This window comes from Glycine soja, chromosome 14, assembly GCF_004193775.1.
Source record: "Glycine soja cultivar W05 chromosome 14, ASM419377v2, whole genome shotgun sequence".
NCBI lineage: Eukaryota > Viridiplantae > Streptophyta > Magnoliopsida > Fabales > Fabaceae > Glycine > Glycine soja.
In genome coordinates this window covers 3824228-3849600 of record NC_041015.1, presented here as the reverse complement: position 1 = coordinate 3849600, position 25373 = coordinate 3824228, and the positions used below count along the sequence as shown (strand labels likewise).

At 30.9% G+C, this 25373-nt stretch overlaps 2 protein-coding genes across 2 annotated transcripts; both read left to right on the top strand.

Annotated features, from left to right (window-relative positions):
• Positions 1-1506: 1506 nt before the first annotated feature.
• On the top strand, positions 1507-4905 carry LOC114385013 (MDIS1-interacting receptor like kinase 2-like). Its single transcript, XM_028344939.1, has 2 exons — positions 1507-4199; positions 4307-4905. Exons 1-2 carry the CDS (start codon positions 1628-1630, stop codon positions 4666-4668), a joined length of 2934 nt encoding a protein of 977 aa, XP_028200740.1. The 5' UTR covers positions 1507-1627; the 3' UTR covers positions 4669-4905.
• Positions 4906-18427: 13522 nt separating this feature from the next.
• LOC114385184 (subtilisin-like protease Glyma18g48580) lies at positions 18428-23233 on the top strand. The gene is made up of 11 exons (XM_028345194.1): positions 18428-18549; positions 18721-18830; positions 18910-19007; positions 19110-19274; positions 19409-19532; positions 20709-21252; positions 21339-21445; positions 21537-21794; positions 21904-22018; positions 22140-22353; positions 22499-23233. Exons 1-11 carry the CDS (start codon positions 18466-18468, stop codon positions 23029-23031), a joined length of 2352 nt encoding a protein of 783 aa, XP_028200995.1. The 5' UTR covers positions 18428-18465; the 3' UTR covers positions 23032-23233.
• Positions 23234-25373: the final 2140 nt, after the last annotated feature.

The following is a 25373-nucleotide window of genomic DNA, read 5'->3' as shown; positions in this document are numbered from 1 at the left end:
GCAGACTTCATTTTTGACACTAAATCTTAAACTAACTTCAGAATGTGATTGATGCTACCTTTAGTGTCCGCTAAACAAACGTTATTAGAATTGTTCTTTTTTTAGGCATGAATTGTTCTTTTTATAAACCAGAAAAATAATAAATACATAAAAATGACGTTCCCAATTTCTCAACATCAAAATAAAATAAACATAAAAAAATTCAAGAGAGGAATCGGGTATGAGAGGTCAAAGTTCTCTGCGTGAACAGTGATGGTGCTATTTGTATAAATAATCTGGAGAGGGTATTATTTATGTAATTATTATTTTATTTTGTATTATTTGAGTAAAAAAAATAATTGAATGATTTCTTATTTATTGATAGTATACAAATCTTTATTTATCTGCAAAAGAATCTTTATTTATATAAATATATTTGGTAAAAGGTTGGTAACCTTTTACGGTCTTTTCCCTCTATTTGTATTTATAAAAAATTTTAAAATGTCACTTTGTCTTTTTAAAAGAATAATAAACATAAAAACGTAGAACACGTTTTAAGTATTTTACAAGTGGGGACCACAATATTTTTTGGATTTGGATGCATTAACTTTGCATCAGCAAAAGTCACTGTCACTTTATTATTTACCTCTGATTGCATTTGATGACGTTCCCAATTTCTCAACATCAAAATAAAATTAACATAAAAAAAATTCAAGAGAGAAATCGGGTTTGAGAGGTCAAAGTTCTCTGCTTGAACAGTGATGGTGCTAGTTGTATAAATAATCTGGAGAGGGTATTATTTGTGTAATTATTATTTTATTTTGTATTATTTGAGTAAAAATAATAATTGAATGATTTCTTATTTATTGATAGTATACAAATCTTTATTTATCTGCAAAAGAATCTTTATTTACATAAATATATTTGGTAACCTTTTACTCTCTTTTCCCTCTATTTGTATTTATAAAAAAATTTAAAAATGTCACTTTGTCTTTTTTTAAAAGAATAATAAACATAAAAACGTAGAACACGTTTTAAGTATACCTATAATTTACAAGTGGGGACCACAATATTTTTTTGGATTTGGATGCATCAACTTTGCAGCAGCAAAAGTCACTGTCACTTTGACTATCAGATTAATCTTATCATCCAAATTTTACTACTTGTTTTAAAAAATATTTTTTTAATTTAATTCTTACTTTAGTTATTAATTTATCGTTTTTTATTTTAAACCCATAAAAAATACTATTAAGTGTGTAAATTAATTGTTACAAAATATTTCAATTTAGCACATGGTTTTGAGGGATAATTTTATAGCCTATAAATCATAACGGTTCTATTTACCTCTGATTGCATTTGATGAAACCTACCGATGGTCTGAACAAAAAAAAACTTTCAAAACAAAATGGTAAAATCCGAACTATTAAATTAATCTAATAGTCTAGAATGAGATTAAGTAATTGTAAATTTCCCAATAAATCCAATCCATGTTTTCTGAGGCCACGCTAGTCTATCTAATTCTATGAGATTAAGTAATTGTAACTTTCACATTAAACAGGAGCAGTTTTTCTGCTATTTAGTTGCACTACTAGCTCTGATCGAGGATTCATCATCTTCTGCTATTCCATAATCACCCAATAGCTAAAATATGATGTTCTCTAAGCTTTCATTACTTCGTCTAATTATATGTTCACTCTTAAGCCTCCATTCCTCCCAACTTTTCACGTCTACCTCTTTTGCCTTTGCTGCCATCACTGCTGAAAACCAAGAGAGGGAAGCAGCTGCTCTACTTGAGTGGAGAGTGAGTCTTGACAACCAAAGCCAAGCTTCTTTGTCATCATGGTCCAGTGGTGTAAGTCCTTGCACGTGGAAAGGAATCGTTTGTGATGATTCCAACTCTGTGACCGCTATAAATGTGGCAAATCTTGGGCTAAAAGGTACTCTTCACAGTCTCAAATTTTCATCTTTTCCCAAGCTGCTAACTCTGGATATTAGTAACAACAGTTTTAATGGAATCATTCCTCAGCAAATTTCTAACTTGTCTAGAGTTTCTCAGTTGAAAATGGATGCTAATCTTTTTAGTGGTTCAATCCCCATTTCCATGATGAAGTTGGCTAGCTTGTCTTTGCTAGACTTAACAGGCAATAAACTTTCTGGTACCATTCCATCAATTAGAAACTTGACAAATTTAGAACATCTTAAGCTCGCAAACAATAGTCTCTCTGGTCCCATCCCACCCTACATAGGAGAGTTGGTGAATTTGAAAGTTCTTGATTTTGAAAGTAATAGAATTTCGGGATCAATTCCTTCAAATATTGGAAATTTGACAAAGCTCGGCATTTTTTTCTTAGCCCATAACATGATCTCTGGATCCGTTCCCACCTCCATTGGAAACTTGATCAATCTAGAGTCGCTGGACCTTTCTAGGAACACTATTTCCGGAGTTATTCCTTCTACCCTTGGAAATTTGACAAAGCTCAATTTTTTATTAGTGTTTAATAACAAACTTCATGGTACATTACCACCAGCACTGAATAACTTTACCAAACTCCAAAGCTTACAACTATCTACAAATCGTTTCACCGGTCCTTTGCCACAACAAATTTGCATAGGTGGGTCACTGAGAAAATTTGCTGCTAATGGTAATTCTTTCACCGGTTCAGTTCCAAAAAGCCTGAAAAATTGCTCCAGTCTTACCAGAGTAAACCTATCAGGAAACCGGTTGAGCGGAAATATCTCAGATGCTTTTGGTGTGCATCCAAAGTTAGACTTCGTTGACCTGAGTAACAATAATTTTTATGGTCACATTTCACCAAACTGGGCTAAGTGTCCTAGTCTCACAAGCCTTAAGATATCCAACAACAATTTATCTGGTGGTATACCACCAGAACTAGGCTGGGCACCCATGTTACAGGAACTTGTCTTGTTTTCAAATCATCTAACAGGAAAAATTCCAAAAGAACTTGGGAACTTGACCTCTTTGTTTGATCTATCAATAGGTGACAATGAACTTTTTGGCAACATTCCTACCGAAATAGGTGCTTTGTCCCGCCTTGAAAATTTGGAGCTTGCAGCAAATAATTTAGGTGGCCCAATTCCAAAACAGGTGGGATCTTTACACAAATTACTTCACTTGAACTTGAGCAACAACAAATTCACAGAAAGCATTCCTTCGTTTAACCAATTGCAATCTCTTCAAGATCTTGACCTTGGTAGGAATTTGTTAAATGGAAAAATACCAGCAGAACTTGCAACTTTGCAAAGATTGGAAACACTAAACCTCTCACACAACAATCTCTCTGGAACCATTCCTGATTTTAAGAATAGCTTGGCAAATGTTGACATATCTAACAACCAATTGGAGGGTTCAATTCCTAGCATTCCAGCCTTTCTTAATGCTTCATTTGATGCATTGAAAAATAATAAAGGCTTGTGTGGAAATGCCTCCGGTTTGGTGCCTTGCCACACCCTACCTCATGGTAAAATGAAAAGAAATGTCATCATCCAGGCATTACTCCCTGCTTTGGGGGCTCTATTTCTATTATTATTGATGATTGGAATTTCGTTGTGTATTTATTATCGAAGAGCAACAAAGGCCAAAAAGGAGGAGGCTAAAGAAGAACAAACCAAGGATTATTTTTCCATTTGGAGTTATGATGGAAAATTAGTGTATGAAAGTATCATTGAAGCCACAGAGGGGTTTGATGACAAATATCTCATTGGAGAAGGTGGGTCTGCATCTGTTTATAAGGCAAGTTTATCCACTGGGCAAATTGTTGCTGTGAAAAAACTACATGCTGTACCCGACGAGGAAACACTCAACATAAGAGCTTTTACAAGTGAGGTTCAAGCCTTGGCAGAAATCAAGCATCGTAACATTGTGAAGTTAATTGGATATTGTTTACATCCCTGCTTCTCCTTTTTGGTTTATGAGTTCCTAGAGGGAGGTAGCTTGGATAAATTACTAAACGATGATACGCATGCAACACTGTTTGATTGGGAAAGGAGGGTGAAGGTTGTTAAAGGTGTGGCAAATGCTTTGTACCATATGCATCATGGTTGCTTTCCTCCTATTGTTCATCGAGACATATCAAGCAAGAATGTTCTTATAGATTTGGATTATGAAGCCCGAGTCTCTGACTTTGGAACAGCTAAAATTCTGAAGCCTGATTCACAAAATTTAAGCTCGTTTGCAGGCACCTATGGGTATGCTGCACCAGGTTAGGCCCTTTTTGTTATTAAGAAATTAACACTATACTTGTTTCAATAATAAGTGCTGCTACTTGTTGTATGATACTATTTTCATATTTAATTGAATATATTACAGAGCTTGCTTATACTATGGAAGTGAATGAGAAATGTGATGTCTTCAGTTTCGGAGTTCTTTGTTTGGAAATAATGATGGGGAAGCATCCAGGCGATCTCATTTCTTCATTTTTTTCATCCCCTGGAATGTCATCGGCGTCTAATTTGCTGTTAAAGGATGTGTTGGACCAACGACTACCTCAACCAGTGAATCCAGTTGACAAGGAGGTGATCTTGATAGCAAAAATAACATTTGCTTGCTTAAGTGAAAGTCCACGTTTTCGCCCAAGCATGGAACAAGTGTATAACGAGTTTGTGATGCCAACATCATCTTCAGTGAATTTATTCTCCATGGTCACACTTAGTCAACTCGTTGATAATTGAACCTTGTTTCCAGCCTGTTGTATGCTTTTTTATTGCTTTAACTAGTGAAGAATCTCAGCACGGTTTACTGGAGACTCAATGCAGATCAGTAATGATCTAAACAGAATAACATCTGTGTCTCAAATCCTCTTTATTCCTCAACTCACTGTATTGTTGTTATACATAATGTTTCTAGACTTCTATATGCTGTAATCGTGTTAGAATCATATAAATTGCATTAGATTTACATTGGCTATACTCTCTACATCTCAATTGCACAATTACATAACCTAATTGTGTCTATAAGTTTTCAAGAAAATAATTTTGGGACTGATTTTTAGAAATTCAGTTCTCCTTTTCTTAGGATTCTTTACCATTTGTCTAATACATATATATTCAAATTCATATATTCTTCAAAATATCCATATACGAGTTTTCTTGCAGATATATTTAGCCATAGTCCTAAAAAATATTTACTTGAAAAGTTTTCCGCGCGTCCGTTTGTAAAAGAGTTCAACCTTGTTATTCCGTTAGTTCTTTAACTATTGTAATTGATTATTGCTTCAATTAATCAATTAAACTATCCAACAAAACATCTAGGTTCACATTCAGATAAATGTAATCAATTAATATGACAAGTAATCAATTATTAGTGAATGAGTATTTAGAAATTAGTATCCAAGCAAAGTAAGCAATTATTATAATGATAATTGATTATTGCTGAATCTACCGCTTTTTACAAATACTAGTTACAGAGGTAGGTAACATTAGTTTTGCTGGTAAAATAAGTTTCTATGAAATCAGAACTGTGAGAGGTATTTCATTCATACAGCAGCAAAATGTTATGTTTCTGATCCGTATACTGACTTACAAAATAGCACAGCAGGTTTCTACTACCTAACAGGTTAATGAGCCACCTGTCCAACATAAATACAAAGCTTAAGACACTCCAAAAGGTATAGGTGGTTGTACTTTAGTCTGAAAATACATTAATTACTGCATAAAATATTAACAGTTTTCAACCATCAAATTAACAAGATTCTTTGATTTAATGATTCATACATAGAAAAAACTTATTTAATGCTAGATACCATGTAGAAAGTGGGACTAATATGCCATGTGTTTCTTGAGAGAGGAATGAACTAGCCAAATTCTAAAATGTGAAAGCTGTGTAGTAATTAAACAAAAGATATAATGTTAGATACCCTGCCGACAAATTTTGTGGTAGTGTCCAAAAATACATCATGCATATATATTGCGGTCCGCACTAAACAATGTGTACATCTAAATTTCACGTGAAACTTTGGCCCCTTCGACGCTGGTTGTTTCTGGATTCAAGGAAACACACACACATGTATATGTAATCATTGTAACTTGAAATTATTTATATTAGGTTGTTGCCTGAGTGTTTCACCAAACTGGTGGACCCCTAGTTAACTATGTCTCTGCTTGCAATACATATATAGGATAGTGTATAGTAACTTTGGTAAGTTTCTTTCACTTATGGATTTGCATTATGGGAATTGTGATAGATGCCTTTTTGTTTTTTTATATAGATGTCTTCATTGTTGAGCTTGCTTGAAAGTTTTAACGTTTGCAGGAGTTTTAATTTGTCAGTTAGCCTCCTCAACTCTAGAAATAGGGTGTCTATATATTACTACTAATCACATATAAAATTTACTCTTATATTGCTCTATTTGATTATTTGTTTGATTTCTGTGGTTTTACTCTAATATCTGTCCAACAAATCAATATAGGGTTTCTCTTTTCATGATTTATATTGACCATTTTTGTGAAAACATTTTTGAAAGAACTTAATTCAACCTTCTAAATTTATATGTAATCATTTGATTAATAAGTGACATCGACTCTCAATTACAAGTGTAACAGCTTCAAAAATAAGCCTTTTCTAGTTTTCTACAAGAAGGTAACATTAAGTACTCTAACATTTAATGATGAAGGATATAATTATTGGAAAGAGAAGATGAATTTTTTTAATGAATCTATTGATATGAATATCTGGAATGCTGTAATTATATTGCAGTACACAATGAAAATTGAAACACATGTACGGTCGATTCACAGTCAGTGTAGGATATTTAAAACCAAATCGTTGGTAAATGATGAAATAAAAAAAATTGAAAATCACAAAACCCAAAAATTTTAAAAATCACATTTTTTTTTGGTTTGATTTGGTTTTCATATCTTATTATAAAAAATTAAACCAAACCAAATAATTTACATATTATAGTTATATTGATTTTTATTATGATAATTAATAGATAATTTATTTCTTTCATTTATTTTATAATTAAAATGCATATTTTATTTTCATATGTTAAAAAAATATGTTAATATTGTTAAAAATTAATATTAAATATTAAGTAAAAACACAAATTACTGTTATATTATAAAAAAATTAATAATATCATTTTATATTAATGTTAAATAATAGTGAAAATAATAAATTTTAACTAAAATATGTTAAACAAAATTTAATAAAAAAATAATTTTATTTTAAAATAATATAGAATAATAATTATGTAAGTTTAATGAATAGATTTTAAAATACGATAATAAAATAAAAAAAATAAAAAATCATTAAATCAAATCGAATCAAATCATAAAAATTTGATTTGATTCCGATTTGATATTATATTTTAACCAAACTCTATCTTTATTTTATATGTAGATAGGATAATTTTTTATCTAAAAACTGAATAATCAAACCATAACGCAAACATCCTAATCAAGTGAAGCACTAATGAGTCACCTTTAACACCAATTACATATGAATTGTATTCAAGCATGAGATTCAACTATTAAAGACCGTTTTTATTTTGAGGAAAAATATATAGTGAATATATATTACCTCATTTATAATTATAACTATAATATTTAACCTTAATAATAAATAATACATTAACAAGAGAGGTGTGAAAACCGAGTGTAAGTATAATAAGGAGGTCCTGTATGGCTATGGGGCTTCTTTTTAAGTTTTTTTTGAGATGAAAAACTTAACACACATAGAAGGCACTGATTGATCCAAAAAATTTCCTCAACTGACATTCTTATGAAGGAGACAGCACGAGGGAGGATAACAGCAAGCGCACCTGGGGTGGGGCTAGGCGTTAGGGTAAAATTTCTTGGTTTTCTCTTGAAAAATGATTAATGGACACCCATGTGCTTTAAATTCTAGTCATGAATGATCCTTGTTTTCTATCCCTGTTCAACTTGGTTGCTATCGTTTATGCGGCTATATCAACTGTGTTCTCAAACCAATTTTCACATGCCAATCATATAAATATAAGCATTCTTTTTGTCGTCAACGACTTGAGAAATTTAATAAAACTCAGATAAAAAAAAAAATGTTTTCTGTTTTTTCCTTTTATTTGTTGAATTTATTTTGTTTTGGGTTCCTGTGTTCGTGGGATTAATATGGGCTTATCAGCCTTCTTTATTTTTATGGGTGGAAGGCAATTGCTTCCTACACCTTCATATTTGCTTCCTGCACCTTTTTAACCTTCTAAAAAGCCTAATTCAAAATGTAATTTCACATTATGGATTAGCCTTTTCAAAATGTAATCTGGAATATAAATTTTTATATTAAGAAATGGTTGATCTGAAATGTAAATTACGTTTCAGATTAGGGTGCAGGAAGCAATTGCCTTGGTGGAAACAAGCAATTTCTTTCTGATTTTTCTCTCTTTGCTCACAATTGCATCATACCACCTCCCACAATTGCAACCCACACAAAATTAAAACATTTTATCTTACTAACTCAGACATTCCTCCTAAGTCCTAACCCATATAACTCATGCTTTGTTCATCTTCTGTATGTAACAGTGCACGCCCACCCTTAATATAAGGGTATTTTGGAAAATAGAAAATAAAAGGAAATATACTTATTAATTCCCTAATTAGTTGGGTTTATAAAGTGTTAGTGAGAATAAAAATGAGTAATTAGTTATGAGGAATTGCTTACTACACCCATAGGAAACTAAAAAATGGACAAAAAAGTTTGTGCAAAATCGAAAGCTTTGAGACCTCACAGCTTTTATTTTTTTAGATCTAGTTTATTTCTGGAATACACTATCTGGAATGGCGAAATATTTGTGTCATTCCTAATTAAGTAATTCGGAGAACAAGTGATTTCCAGAAAGCTTAATCCAGAATTATGTTTACATAATTCTAGAAAAACCAATCCATAATTACGTGAATGTAGTTCCAGATTAAGATTACTTCTCGAAACAATTTATTCTTCGGATTATTCAATTCAAAATAATGTTTTCATGATTCCGGTTAGTGTTCTATAAGGATAAGTTTCTTGGTCTATATTCTGGATTCGTTATTATGAAACCCAAAAAATAGTACTCCTAAATGCCTATAGGCTTACGAAAGAGTAGTTTTGGAACCCAAAAATAGTCCTAAAGGGTGTTTTTGATTGTTCAGCTTGTATGTGGTGCAGGAAGTAAACAATGGATTGCAAGAAGCAATTTCCTTAGTTATTCCCTTTCCGATTCACTTGCAATCGCTAAAACTTTATTTTTAAGGAATGCTTGAGACATGACAACTTAGTAATTCCCAATAATTCATTTCCAAAAATATTTCCATAAAAAACAGATAATTATTTCTGATTCATTTTCTCTTTTGCTATCACGAACATTATTTTTTGGAATGCCTGAGACAATGGTGACTTTGCCCCACCTTAAAAAAATTAATGTCTTTTCTTCATATTTTCATAAAGCTCCTTATTCTAAAAAATAATAATTAAAACAATTCAACACATAAATATTTCTTAAAGAACTATCTGATTTCAAAGAAGAAAGACACATCAAAGAATCATTCACTCTAAGTGTTGACGGGGTAGTTCAAGTTTCAATAGTTATTCCGAAGAACTTGACCATTTTCGAAATAAAGTCTTACTTGATGGTGGTGTTGCCATCAATTTAATGCCCAAATCAATGTTGAAGAAATTTAAGAAAACTTAGAAGTATTTAATCTCTCATAATATTGAGATTACTTATTTGAATGAGAAATCATCGATATCAGAGGGAATGTTGGCTCTCAATTGTTCAAAGACATTGAAGGTCAACTATTTTCATTGTCATGCATTCTCTTAAGTAGAGAATGGACCAATGGAATGGGTTTTGTCCCTTTAACAACACACATAACCTATTCTTTTGGAATGAGAATGGACGCATCAAAATAATAAAAGTTGGTCAACCTCCTTATCAATAAAATTTAAAACATGAAACAACGTCTTGCAGATGCTACTCATGACATAAAGAAATATTACATAGAAGTTAAACCCAAAATACTTTACACATTTAATATTATATTTAGCTGTCACTCGAAGGTGTTGTACAAAAGTTAAATGAAGATACAAAACATAATCTGAAACTAGCCTCATCCTTGTTGCATACGACTTCAAGCTCCATCAGCAAGCACCTTCATCTGTATCCTGAAGCAAATTGTTGTTAAACTTCACTTGATTTGAACCCTTGCCTCAAAATGTTTTTTTTTTAGTTAGTTACTTTTAGAACATTTATTTCTTGATTTCTTTGATTTTGATCTTGACTCAAATTTTAATCATCTTTGCTAACATATTTCAGAACAACCACTGAGTGATTAAACTAACTAGCATGAGATTGTTATAATTTGATGAATAATTTTGAGTTTAAATTTTAAATATATAATTACATTAAATATTTAAATTAAAAAAAAAATTATATCGCTCATAAATTATAGTAATGTATTTGATTTGAGTACAATGATCTCTGATACACATAAGATAATAATCCTTTTCTTTAATAATAGCAACGATAAAAGTATAAGTTTGAAAGACAAAGGGGGGGAAAGTATCAACACTGCCTTTGTCTTGTTTCCAAGCACACTTTTCCTTTATTCTGAGTTTCTTTATGTGATATGCTAAGCAACTTTGTTTATAGTCAGAATGTACTTTTCTTAAAGTGAAGAAAGATAATTTGCTTTAAATTAATCATTAGCATCTCAACATGTTATTTATATTATAAAATAGGCTTAACTGTTTTATAATTTTTTTTTCATTTTTTTCTTATAAAAACAATTTTTTTTTAATTCTTATAAAATGTATTATTTCATTTTTTTTATTCTTAAATGCTTTAAATACTATTTTTGTATTGTTCAAAATATTTCTTTTGTTGTTCAAAATATAATCCAAAGTGTTTTAAAGATAAAAAAAAATAAAGCAAACATATTTTTTAAGAATTAAAATAAAAAAATACAAAGACAAATATGAAAAAAATACTAAATTATGAATACCAAAAAAATATTTAACCCGATAAATACGTTTTTTTTTATAATGAACTGAGAGGGACATACGTAGAAAACCCAGAACAAGGGTAAAGGGCTAAGGCTTGAAAATGTAAGGTTTGGGAAGAATATATACTTTTATTCTTCTCCATTTTATTCAGAAAAGGATCATTTCTAGCCTTTTGCTCGTTTCCTTTTCTTTTCATATATTTCTAGATCTTTCTAAATAAGGGTTGATAGACTCACACTTCTAGATTGTCAATAATTTTTTAGTAAAAATCATCTGTCTTGAGTAATTAACTTTTCAAAACACCTAATTTGATATGTAATTTTACCAAATCATCTAGTTTAGCAAAATAATGTCCAAAATGAGTGTTACCTATCTTCCTAAAAATAGATATATGTTAGGCACAAATAATGGTTTTAAAATTTGGAGGGATAAAAACTAATTTTTATTACCAGGGCCAAAAAAAATTGCTTATTTTTAAGTGAAAAAAAAAACAATTATTTTATATTTTACGGAGATGAAAATAAAAAAAAACAAAAAAAAAACATGTTCATATTATAGGACTAAAAACATAGTTAATATTAGATTATAACAAAATATTTTAGTTCATTTCATCCAATACATTTTTTAATTAACTCAACGAAGATTAATCCAAGTTTAAAATAACTTCTAGATATAATTAAAAAAAAAACATAATTCCAAAAATAAATTATATTTTACTTCCTTGTAACTTTATTTTCTTTTAACTTACTTTCTATACATGTCTATTTGTATACCTAATGAAACCCCTTATGTTTTTAGTCATTTCACTAAATTTATTATTCCTTATTATGGGTTACTTTAATTGCCTTTAAACTCATCAATAACACCTTTAACTGTAGTTATAAGATACTCAGACAACAGATAGAGTCGGTGCATGAACACTGGCTGTCACCACTCACAAGCTTCAATTCATTGATAAAGCCAATGGAAGCAAAGATGCTTTTTCAATTCTATTCCTCTCGCAACCTACTTTGAATCCATAATAGACCACCACTACAAATGCGCACATGCATTCATGCATGCCCTCGATTGCTTTTTACAGAGCTTTGTGTTAATTATTGGAGACACGGGAACAAAGTCGTTATATATAGCAGCAGCAAGCAGCATCTATCTCATCAACTAGCTAGCTTTTTTCGTTATATATATGAGAATATATGGATCGAGGAATTTTATCTCCAGCTCAAAAGCCCTTTGTGTACCGTACGTAAAGAAAAAGAAGAGCCTTTTCATATGACTCCTTTTATATTACCGTCAACGGTGTAAGAAATAATGGTTCTTGTTTCAAGCTCTTTCTTTGTGGTTTCGCTTCTTCTTTATTTCGTTTTCTCGATTTTTATTCACGGTAGTAGTGGTGGTGATCAGTGTACCATAAAGAAAAAGCATAGAAAGTTTAACAAAAGAATAAAATTAATAAAATTATGAAATTCTAACCCATTAACCTTGTAGAATTCTGTTACATCAAAATCTAACGTAACTTTTTAAACTAGTTACTATAAAAATCAATAATTTTACTATATACAATAATAATAAATTAGCATTTTATAGAATGTATACTTCAATTTACAATTATGATGGGTGGAGGGCAGGTAAATTCGGCCTTAATTAATGGAGAGATAAAGTTGATTAACAACATTAAAATTTACGTTAACTAATGGAGAGATAAAGCTAACTGATCATTTATAATTTAAGATAAATTTGACCAACTGTATAACTTGGGGAACTAAAACACTCTGCTAAAGAAATGAAATAATGTAATTTGAATTGGATACGATAAAGTACTAGTGTACATCCATTTTAACTTTAACTTTTTAAAAAATAATGTACTCCATAGATAGATGTGTCGTTATTGCTATCACTTTTAAATTGGAGTACATAAACATCGAAACATTGAGCGACTATTAACCGTAGATCATAAATGTGTCGTTATTGCTATCACTTTTCGATATTGGTCGTGGTCAATAGGTTAGGTACATAATAAAAAAAATTCATTATTCATTAACATTAACATTATAGAATGTTAACATTTGTATTATTGTTTTTTATCTTTCTCTTTTTATCATAATTTTTTTTTTCTCTTCCTAGGTGTTAGTATGACTGTGGTGTCTATGGACTATACTTTTCTCTATTATGGAGTCTTCCAACATTTTCCTTTCACGTACATTAAACATGATCGAGCAGCTTTTCTGCTACATAGTTACATAACTAGCTAGCTCAGAGTGTCCACTCCAATACCTTACTATGCCACATGATGGTGGTGTTGCCATCAATTTAATGCCCAAATCAATCTTGAAGAAATTTATGAAAACTTAGAAGTATTTAACCTCTCATAATATTGAGATTACTTATTTGAATGAGAAATCATCGATATCAGAGGGAATGTTGGCTTTCAATTGTTCAAAGATATTGAAGGTCAACTATTTTCATTGTTATGCATTCTATTAAGGAGAGAATGGAGCCATGTAATGGGTTTTATCCCTTTAACAACACGCAAAAACTATTCACACAAAAACCATGTAATGGGTTTTGGAATGAGGTCGGACACATCAAAATAATAAAAGTTGATCACGTCTTGCGGATGCTACTCATAACATAAAGAAATATTACATAGAAGTTAAACCCAAAATACTTTACACATTTAACATTATTTAGCTGTCACTTGAAGGTGTTATACAAAAGTTGAACGAAAATACAAAACATAATCTGAAACTAGCCTCATCCTTGTTGCATACGACTTCAAGCTCAATCAGCAAGCACCTTCATCTGTATCCTGAAGGAAATAGTTGTTAACCTTCACTTGATTTGAACCCTTGCCTAAAAATGTTTTTTTTTTTTCACTTAGCTACTTTTAGAACTTATATTTCTTGATTTCTTTGATTTTGATCTTGATCTAATCTTGACTTAAATTTTAATCATCTTTTTAAACATATTTCAGAACAATCATTTAACATTTGGATTAACTGATATGAGATTGTTTTATTTAATGAATAATTTTGATTTTAAATCTTAAATATATAGTTGTATTAAATATTTTAAAAAAAATTCTTTCGCTCAAATTATAATAATATGTAGTAAAATTATCTATTATAAAATATATGTAAGATAATAATCCTTTTATTGAATAATAATAATAATAATAATAATAATAATAATAATAATAATAATAATAATAATAATAATAATAATTAAAGTATCAAGTTTGAGACAAAGGGGAGAAAAGTATCAATACTGCCTTTGTCTCGTTTCCAAACACACTTTTCCTTACTTTATTCTGAGTTTCCTTTATGCGCTCAGCTAAGCAACTTTGTTTATAGTGATAATGCACTTTTCCTATAGTGAAGAAAGATAATTTATTTTAAATTAATCATTAACATCTCAACATGTCATTTATATTATAAAATAGACTTAACTGTTTTTATAATATATATTTTATTTTTATACTTGTAAAAATAATTTTATTTTAATCCATTGCGTTATTTTGTTTTTTTTAATCTTAAAACACTTTAAATAAGTCTTTTTATTGTTTATAACATTTTTTTATTATTCAAAATACAATCTAAAGTGTTTTAAAGATAAAAAATAAAACAAACATATTTTATAAAGAATAAAATAAAAAAATTATAAAGACAAAAATAAAAAATTACTAAATTATTTAATACCAAAAAAGTTTTTAAACCTATAAAATATGACTTTTTTATAATGAACTGAAAGGGATATACGTAGAAAACCCTGAACAAGAGTAAAGGGCTAAGGCTTGACAATGTAATTGGAAGAATTCTTTTATTAATCTCCAATTTATTGAAAAAAGGATAATTTCTACCCTTTTGCTTGTTTCTTTTTCTTTTATATATTTCTAGATCTTTCTAACTAATGTTTGATAGACTCACACTACTAGATTGCAATGCAATTGAATTTTATTCTTACATCATGTTAAAATTTGTCGTTTAGTTATTAAATATCCACTATCTTCTCTTCAGCAATACAATTTTAAATATTCGTGTTTAGGCTGCAAGTATAGTGTTCCTAGTAAATTTAAGAATAAATATAGTTATTTTAAATAGAAGTATATATGAAAAATAATTAATATAAGGCTTAAAATTTTTAAAGCATCAACAATTTTAAAATAACAATAGTTATGAAATGGAGAAAAATAATTTATTGTTCATAAAGTTATATGTACATAACACCCACAAAACTTTTAAAATTTGATGTCATTATAAGTATATGCTACTTTGAGAGTATTTACCAAGAACATGTTCCACTAAGCATTTCTTAGGATCTGCTTGATTGAAGAAAGAAAGAAAATATAAGTGAGAAATAGAAAGAATCGAAATAAGAATGTTTGACAAAATAAGTGAGAAATACAATAAAAATAAAAGTATTTGATTTTAGAGAAATGAACAAAAAGACTATTCATTTGTTTCATTTTTCTTGTTTTTCGGGTTACCAATTATTAATATTAAATCTAAAGTCTTATTTAACAAAATTGAATTCAATATTACTTAAATGAATGTTATTCTGATTTTGATTTTTTATTTATTTATCAAAATTGAAAACTGACACACATCAATATATGTATGATTAAAATGGACTCTTGAATTTTGCACTTCAGATTCAGAATGACTTTCGCTAGGAGGACAGGAGGAGAGACATGAAAAATAAATGACTCTAACACTTAAGTAAATATGTGAGTCAAGAGAATAAATATGAGAATGTAAGTGTATGTAAATAAGTATGTGTTCGTCTCAAGTGAGTACAAATGAAAAATGTGTGTAAAGAGTATAAAAGTTCCTATAGTGTGAAGTGAAAGTTGTTGCTTGTTGATAAAGATTGTTATAGTGATGTAATAGTCCTTATAGATAATTACCCATTTATAATGAGTACCTTATGAATTATGTTAAAAATAATGTACAACTTAAAAGATAAAAATTAGTACAAATAATGTATAACTTTATAAATAATTGAATATCTGTGGATAAATAAAAAATTTACAATATATTTAAATAATTAGATTATTAGAGATAATATATTGAAGACTAAACGTCTATGAGAATTCACATATATCTTAAATAGTCATATAAAATATCACTTATATTTTATGAATCGAGGACAACGTCAATACAATTTCTTTGAACAAATTACTTTTTTATTTTGTAATTATTTCTTTCTCTTCCGTCATTTCATTCTCTTCCTTCTTAAATTTCACCACATCAGCATCTCGGATGGACTTGGAGGTGCTTTAATAGATGACTGTTACACGTGCCTTGACTCATGAGGAGAAGTCAAGCATCCATATATTCTCTGTTGCTATGGTTGGTAGGAGTGGTGGGGTGGTGGTCACTAAAAGGAAAAAGTAGTGTTTAGCAAAAGAAAATAATTTGAGATAAAATAAAAAATTATTTTAGTGGGACATTCATTTTACTTTCTATTTTAATTTAAAAATTCTTTTTATTTTTATTCTTTTATTTTCATTTTCTAAACCATTTATATCATAAAAAGCAATCATAATCATCTTTCTAATCTCGAACTTTGTGCACTTTAATTCCTTTGTGCTTATCTTTGTTTTTTCTTCTTTTGATACCTATATGATATGATTAATCATACAGGGATTTTTCTTTTTCTTTTTTATAATTGTATTAAAAAGTGATTGAATTGAAATATTTTACGAAAAGAAGGCACTTTTTGCAACGTTTGTGTTGAAATTAAGTGGGCTGGAATGTTTCACGTGACCGATCGAGCTCTACTTTTTTCTCCTAAATTATTAATTTGGTTATTTTATTTATTTAATTAGTTTAATTTAATCTCTTCTATATATTTATTATTGAATAAAAGAATGTTCTAATTAGACCGTGTCAACATTTTTATTGATTTCACTTCCCGCACCTGCAAAATTGGCAATGCTTTCCGCTCATCTCTGCTGTGGCTTATTGTTACGCACTACTCCCTTGAAAAGTTGAGCGAAAATACACAAAAAAAAAAAAAAAAACACTAAAAGAAAGAAATGAAACTTCTAACCTCTTACATGAGAAAGCAAACAACTTAGTCACATTAAGTTTAATAAAATGCAAGACAAATAAAATTTATATAAATTTATATTTTTTTAATCCTTTCCGATTCATCGTGAGAAAAAGACATTGATTAATCATTCGGTGGGAGGATAGATAAAAATATATTTATATTTCAAATATAATTTAACAAAAACTGTTTTAAATATATAATTCATGCACTATTTGCAATTATATAAACTTCTACTTAAAATCTTTACAACAGGTTAGTCACTAATTCTTAACCATTAAATTATCAAATTAATATATGATAAAATTTTTTATCAAACTAATAAATCTATGATGTAATTTACCCATTCCTGAGAAAGTTATTCACTTCCCCAGGTTAGATATGCCTCCTCTTTCTATTGTTACAAACTAATGCCAATTCATTGTTTGGCTTATATAGAATGATATATAGTGTTTATATACAAATTAAAAATAACGTAAATAAATGATAGGAAACCTAGTCCTAATCCTATTTAAAGGGTCATGCACCAAATTTATATTTTTATTTGGTGTCAGAACTTATTTTAGATTCATTCAAAGAATCACACACCAAACCCAAAAAATATTGAACGTGAGAAGATATATTAAAAAAAAAATCCAAATCTCATATTAACTTGGTGCATGATTCTTTGGATGGATAAGATAAATTCTAATATCAAATAAAAAATTAGAGCCTAACTAGAGAATAAATAATATTTAAATAATAAATAATAACATATGTAGGCATTGATGATATCATTGATGTCTATGTAATGAAAATAGGTGAAAGTTACCAAAGATTTAGAGCTAGACTTATCCTATGTTTGGAAGAGGAAAAAATAAATGAGAGAGAAAAAAACTTTAAAATTTAAATTGGAGAAAAAAATTAAAAAAGATAAATTGTATTTTTTTTTCTAAAAGTGAGTTACTCTGTTTGATTTTTGCCCCCTAAAACCAAATAAGAGAAATATATCGTTATATATGTTTTTTTTTCTTTTAATTTTCTTTTCATTTATATGTGTCCCTTCCAAACGGACCCTTATGGAGTGAAATACTTTTTTTGTGTGTGAATGACGTGGTGATTGGGGGAAGAGGTGGCGTAGGCTAATTTCCAAAGCCAATAGTAAAGCATTATGCACAAAGACCTTCATATAATTTTATAACATATATACATTCTTTGCGTCTTTTTTTTATTACATCACATTATTTACTATATTTTTCAATTTTATTTGGTACGAGGATATATTTATCAATCAGTAAGTACATACACCTTTCGTATATCATTCATTTTCATATTATAATCATGCTTCTAAACCGTTCATTTTAAAAATAAAATGATCTAATTTTCTATTTTTACACACGCACGCACTTTCGCGCCCAGACTCCGTCTATAAGTAGGCAGAGCACGGATTACATCCACACCAAAACAACAACTGAAGATATATTATGGCATTCTCTATCTTCAAACATGTTCTGTCGTTATTCCTTCTTTGCATTTTCTTGCAGGAACCTACCAATGCCCTTAGAAAGGCTAGTAAGCTTTGCCATTCAAATCTGATGGAGTTTTGCCATTCAAATCTGATGGAGTTTTGCCATCATCTCTTCAAGTTCCAACTTTGAGAATTTCCAAATTTATATTTTGTTAGTTAATGTACCATAAAACATTTCACCAATTGTGTGCTTTGGACTCTGTGTTTCCAGACCTACATTGTGTACATGGGAGGACATTCTCATGGTCCAGACCCTTTGCCTAGTGATCTTGAAACAGCCACAAATTCCCATCATGATTTACTCGCTTCTTACTTAGGAAGGTAAAACAATTATGGAATTAGTTGTGTTAAATATTCTTATTGGGACGTATGAGTTAATCAAAGTTTGTTTAACGTACAGTCACGAGAAGGCCAAGGAAGCAATTATATACTCGTACAATAAGTACATCAATGGCTTTGCTGCCCTACTTGAAGAGGAAGAAGCATCACAGATTGCAAGTGAGCAAACTTCATTACCATATATTGCCATGATTTTCTTGTCATCTTGAAGCCACACAAATTGATATAATAATTATGCATTACGTGTTTCTATTGGTACAGAAAATCCAAATGTAGTTTCTATTTTCTTGAGCAAAGAGCGCAAATTGTTCACTACCAGGTCATGGGATTTTCTTGGACTGGAAAAAAATGGAAAAGTCACTGCAAACTCCGCTTGGAGGAAAGCAAGATTTGGAGAAAATATAATCATTGCTAATATTGATACAGGTATGCTTAGTTAATCTCTTTTTGACTACCGTTCCACGTGCTCTTAATTCAGTTTACATTTATTTTCTTCATGAATTTGTACTTCCAACATATTTTCCTTTTCTAATTAAATACGTTGGTTGCTTCTTGAAAAGGGGTTTGGCCCGAACACCCCAGTTTCAGCGACAAAGGATACGGGCCTATCCCTTCAAAGTGGCGTGGAAAAGGTGTCTGTCAGATTGACAGTTTTAATGGTACAAAGAAATATCTGTGTAACAGGTAAATTAATTTTCTGATATTTCAATTCAAAAATTGGGTTGAGCTTGAAATAATATATGTATTTTAAAACGGTGCGAAGATCACGGCAATGGAAGGTAGTTGTTATTTTATTTACAGCTTAATTAATGTTTTATCTGTCTAATTTTGCCTCTTATTTTCTCGCTCTTCAATTTTAGTTCATTTATTTTAAATAAATTCACAATTTTAATTTAATCCTTAATTTTGTACACTTTTTTAAATTAATTATATTATTTTTTGGTTGTTAAATGTTTAATTTTCAATCCTCAATATTAGTTAAAACATAAAAAAGTGTAAAAAATTAGGATTCAATTAAAATTATAAATTTTATGAAATAAGAAAGCTAATATCGTGAAAAAAATAGAGAGATCAAAATATTAGATTATGATCAATAGGTGATTAAAATTGTAAATTAGATATTCTATTATATTATGTAATTTGTGTTTATTAAGGGTGTGTTTGAATCTAAAGAAAAACTACCAAAGTATACTAGACAGCTAGGAATATAGGTGTAGCTATTCTAATATATATATATATATATATATATATATTATAGAGGGAAATTATAGTGTAATTATTTTATTATTTATTTTTGTGATACTAAGGATGTGTTTGAATAAAGGAAAGATTGTGAAAGTATAATAGATGAATAGAAACTATTGTTTGAGTCAAATAATAATAATATTTTTTATTATTCAAATAAGTATAAAAAAAAGGTGCAGTAAAAATGGCAAGTTAGTATACAAATCTCCTACGTAATGACTATTGTGGTTTAATATGAAATAGTCTTCTTTTTTTTTTTTTTAATGCTCTGGCCTCCAAATCCATATTTCAAATCCAAATTCAGACAAGAACAAGAATACCCCAATCATTTTTTCAAGAGTCACAGGACCAAAAATAAACAAATGAGTATGGTAATAGCATGCAAGCAATTTTGGAGCCTTCAGCTTTTCTAATGCACATCCACAACCGAGTTTAAGTATCTTGGATTTTTTATCATAATATTATGTATTTTATAAAGATTCATGATATATTTTTTTGAAAAAAATATTATAAATTATTTATTACTCACGTTAAGAAAAATTCTTGAATACGCTGCTGCTAATTGCTATCACATGATGAGGCCATAATATTAATATAATTATGATGAACATTCAGAAAGTTGATCGGAGCAAGAATTTTTCTCAAAAGTCGGGAGGCGGGAGGTGGGAAGGTTGATCAAACGCTACGCAGCGGACGTGACTTGGTAGGGCATGGCACCCACACACTGTCAACAGCTGGTGGTAATTTTGTTCCTGGTGCAAATGTTGAAGGTAACGGCAATGGTACTGCTAAGGGAGGATCCCCTAGGGCTCGCGTTGTTGCCTACAAAGCATGCTGGAATAAACTGGATGAAGGAGGGTGCTATGATGCAGATATTCTAGAAGCATTTGATCATGCCATTTATGATGGTGTTGATGTCATCTCTGCCTCGTTGGGTGGGTCTAATCCCTATCCCGAAGCCTTGTTCACGGATGGGATTTCCATAGGGGCATTCCATGCAGTTGCCAGAAACATAGTCGTAGTTTGCTCTGCTGGAAATGATGGACCAGCACCTTTAAGTGTCACAAATGTTGCACCCTGGTCCTTCACCGTTGCTGCTAGTACAATGGACAGAGATTTTCGCAGCAGAATTTCTCTCAGCAACAATCAATCCATTATCGTAAGAGATATCATCTAATTATCTAGAGATTAATTTATTTCATATAGATTAATTTAATTGGATCATACGTACGTGTATCATATCAGGGTGCCAGTCTCAATCGAGGCTTACCGTCTTCGTCGCCATCGAAAAAGTTCTATCCGGTGATTTATTCTGTGGACGCTAGACTTCCTAGTGTGTCCATTGATGATGCGTAAGCACCATTTTCATTATTTTATTTCCCAAGCTAGCTTTCAAATATTTGTCTCATACGTGTGTATATATATATGTATTGGTTGGTGTAGTCGTCTTTGCAAACCGGGAACACTTGATCCTACCAAAGTAAAGGGAAAAATACTAGTCTGCCTTCGAGGTAATAAATTAACTTCAGCCAGTGAGGGTGAACAGGGTAAACTTGCTGGCGCTGTGGCAGTTCTAGTGCAAAATGATGACCCAAGTGATAATTTACTTCTGGCCGAGAATCATGTATTACCCGCTGCAAGTATAAGTGGAACGGGAAGTCATAATATTAAAAACGGTACAGGCAACAATGGCAATAACAAGTAAAATTCATATATCATTAAATCCCTTCTAAACGTCGTATTCTATATATATAGTATAATAGTAGCGAGTGAAACACTTGAATATTAATTTATATGTATGTTGTTGCAGGGAGATTTTAGCTTACTTGAGTGCTGCAGAAACATATATAGGAGTAAAACCAGCTCCAATCATAGCAGGATTCTCATCCAGGGGTCCCAGTTCCGTGCAACCATTGATACTAAAGGTCTATAATATATACATTTTGTTAACTACATGCACCTACATTACATGGTGATTTTCGTTCTTACAATTAATGACTCATTTAGAGATAAATTTTAGATAATTCGTTTCGTTTTTTTTTTCAGCCAGACATAACTGCTCCTGGTGTGAACGTAATTGCTGCTTTTACACAAGGAGCTGGTCCGTCTAATCTTCCATCGGATAGACGCCGATCTCTTTTCAATGTGCAACAGGGAACTTCTATGTCTTGCCCTCATGTCGCTGGCATTGCAGGTCTTCTCAAAACATATCATCCTACTTGGAGTCCAGCAGCTATCAAATCAGCTATTATGACCACAGGTACATTAGTAATATATATGCATATGCATGCTTAATTACAAAATACTGTCATATCTACAAAATATAAAATGCACATATGCAGCATATCATTTGGCAAAGCATTGGTGGCTTATTAATTAACAACTATGCTCTTAATTAATTCCAGCTACAACACTAGATAACACCAATCAACCGATTCGCAATGCATTTCATAAGGTAGCAACTCCATTCGAATATGGTGCCGGACACATTCAGCCTAACCTTGCAATTGACCCTGGACTCGTTTACGATTTACGCACCACCGATTACTTGAACTTCTTATGTGCTTCTGGTTACAACCAAGCTTTACTCAACTTATTTGCCAAATTGAAATTCCCATACACTTGTCCCAAGTCTTACAGAATTGAAGATTTCAACTATCCTTCAATTACGGTGCGTCATCCTGGGTCAAAGACCATAAGTGTTACTCGTACAGTTACAAATGTTGGGCCTCCAAGCACGTATGTTGTGAATACTCACGGGCCGAAGGGGATTAAGGTTCTTGTTCAACCAAGTTCGTTGACTTTTAAGAGAACCGGAGAAAAGAAGAAGTTTCAGGTTATACTGCAGCCAATTGGTGCCCGTCGTGGGTTATTTGGGAATTTGTCTTGGACAGATGGCAAGCACAGAGTAACCAGTCCTATCACAATTCTGCCTTAGAAATTACTCTCGATCAGCATTCTTATGTTATCATTGTCGTCTTTTGAGTGTGTTTGCATTTGCTGTTTTTTAGGCTGTAATATGAGCGTGTTTCCTACTCCTATTGCATTAAGCTCTTTTTTTTTTTTTTTTATGTAAAGCTTTGTCATAAATAAGGTATTTTTAGAATGCTGATGGAATTGGAGCTATCATCAAAGAACTAGTAATGATCGGAGGAAAATCAAGCAAATTTAAACCACGTTTTTGTCTTTACTCTTTAATAAAGGAACCACCCAAAACATCCTGCGCGAAAATCAAGCAAAAATGGTAATAACTTCATATGACTGTCTTCCATCTAAAAGCTTATCATTTATACACAACTAGCAAACGAGAAAAAGAAATATTAAATAAATAAGCTTATCTTCATTTTATTTCTTTTAATCTAGACTCATAAGATCTAAAAATGATTAAAAATAGTATATATAAAAACTAAAAGGAAATAAAGTTAAAAATATAGAAACTAAGATGTAAAATTTGTATAATTATAGAGACCAAATGAGTTCCCTAAAAAAATAGAGGTCTTATAAATAATCAAACCAAAACAAAAAAGAGACCAACTAGACTTTATATAATAAAGGAGTTTAGGCTTTTATGTATCATATAATATGTTTTGGTTTGTTGTCTGTCACAAATCAAGATTTTGAGGTAGCCACCCCGATATTAATGGTACCCAAACCATGATGTAACTACACGAAAAAGTTATTTAGAGACCAACCAGATCGGTCTCTAAATTGGGTAAATAGGTCTGCATATATTAGAGACTGAAGAGGAGCAATCTGTACAACCCAAGTTGGTAAATCGTTGTTGAAAGAAATTTATTTCTAGACTGAACCTAAATCTGTCTATTGCATAACAAATTCTTTTATCCAGTGACCAGACCAGTTTTGATCGTTAAGGGTAACATCATTAACACTGTTAACAACAAAAATTGTTTGGTCGCTGTTTTAATTTTCAAGGCGGTTGCAAATTCAACCGCTTGAATTTTTAGAGTGGAATTTTCATAATTTAAACAATGCTGCGGCTGAATTAGTGAGGAACTTTGTTGCCACCAAAAAGTCGAGTCGCAAAAGTGGTTGCTGTTTGTGCAAATGGCACATGTTACCATCCGTGGGTAAATCTATTGCAGTTTGTGACTAATAATATTCGGTCGCTAATTATTGTAGCTAATATGCAATTTTTCTTGTATTGGAAACTTTATGTAAAATCAATTCTCCAACATTAAATAAACACGCACTTATACAACCTTTCCGGTACCCTGTTATTTCCTAAATAATTGCGGAAGTGTGAAAACCTTCAACAAAAATCACATGTATCCAAAATTAGCGTGATATGTGCTTAGCATCCTAAGGTCAATAAAAAAACAAACACAAAAATATAAAGGGCCTTGGGGATATTAAGCGTTCTGTCAAATATGTTGCTGGAAAAACAAAACAAAGAGAAGTAATAGATCATACATTAACGTCTACCTAATTCGTAACAATTTTAATTCATAACAATTTTAATTAGAGCATGGAAATAAAGAGAACTAATTAATAATGGATCATCATACGAGTACTTATAAGAAACAAGATGCATACTTTATCGGATATATTTGGGAGTTGCTACGTGCACCCAGCATTATTGTTGGGGCACCCAGCAAACAGTGAAGTGGCAAAATTGCCCTTCAATAATTCTTCTTCCGGAAGAAGTATTTCCGTAAACTTTTCGGAACAAGCTTTTTCGGAAAGTTTCCGGAAAAAGACTTCTTCCGGAAAAAGAATTTGGGAATTCCGGAAGTACTCACAAACTTCGTCCGGAAGATCGTCATCCGGAAGTTTCCGGAAGAACCTTCTTCCGGAAACTTCCGGAAGAACCTTCTTCCGGAACTGAACTTTTTTTAAAAAAAAATTAAATAATATTTAATGCGTATGTAATGACGATTTTGCCCTTGTGTAATTTTCTTTAAATTAACGCGTAAACGCTTCTTTCTACTGCGCTTTCGCTTTCTTCGCTTCTTTTTACTGCCTTTCGCTTTCTTCTGCTTTGTTTCTTCCGGTTGCTTTGTTTCTTCCGGTTGCGCTTTCGCTATTTTGGTGTTCTTCCGGTTGCGCTTTCGCTATTTTGGTGGTGGTCCCGTGAAGTATTTAGAGATTCGGTGGTCCCGTGTTCGGTATTTGAAGTTTTGTTAGTGGCTGTTCTTCCTATTTTGTCGGAGGTACGCTTTTATGGGTATTTTTTTTCTTTTCCGGAAGAAAAGTAGTAAAAAAAATGTGTATGCGGAAGAAATTTTAGGCACTGACGCCTTTTCCGGATGAAGTGTTGCC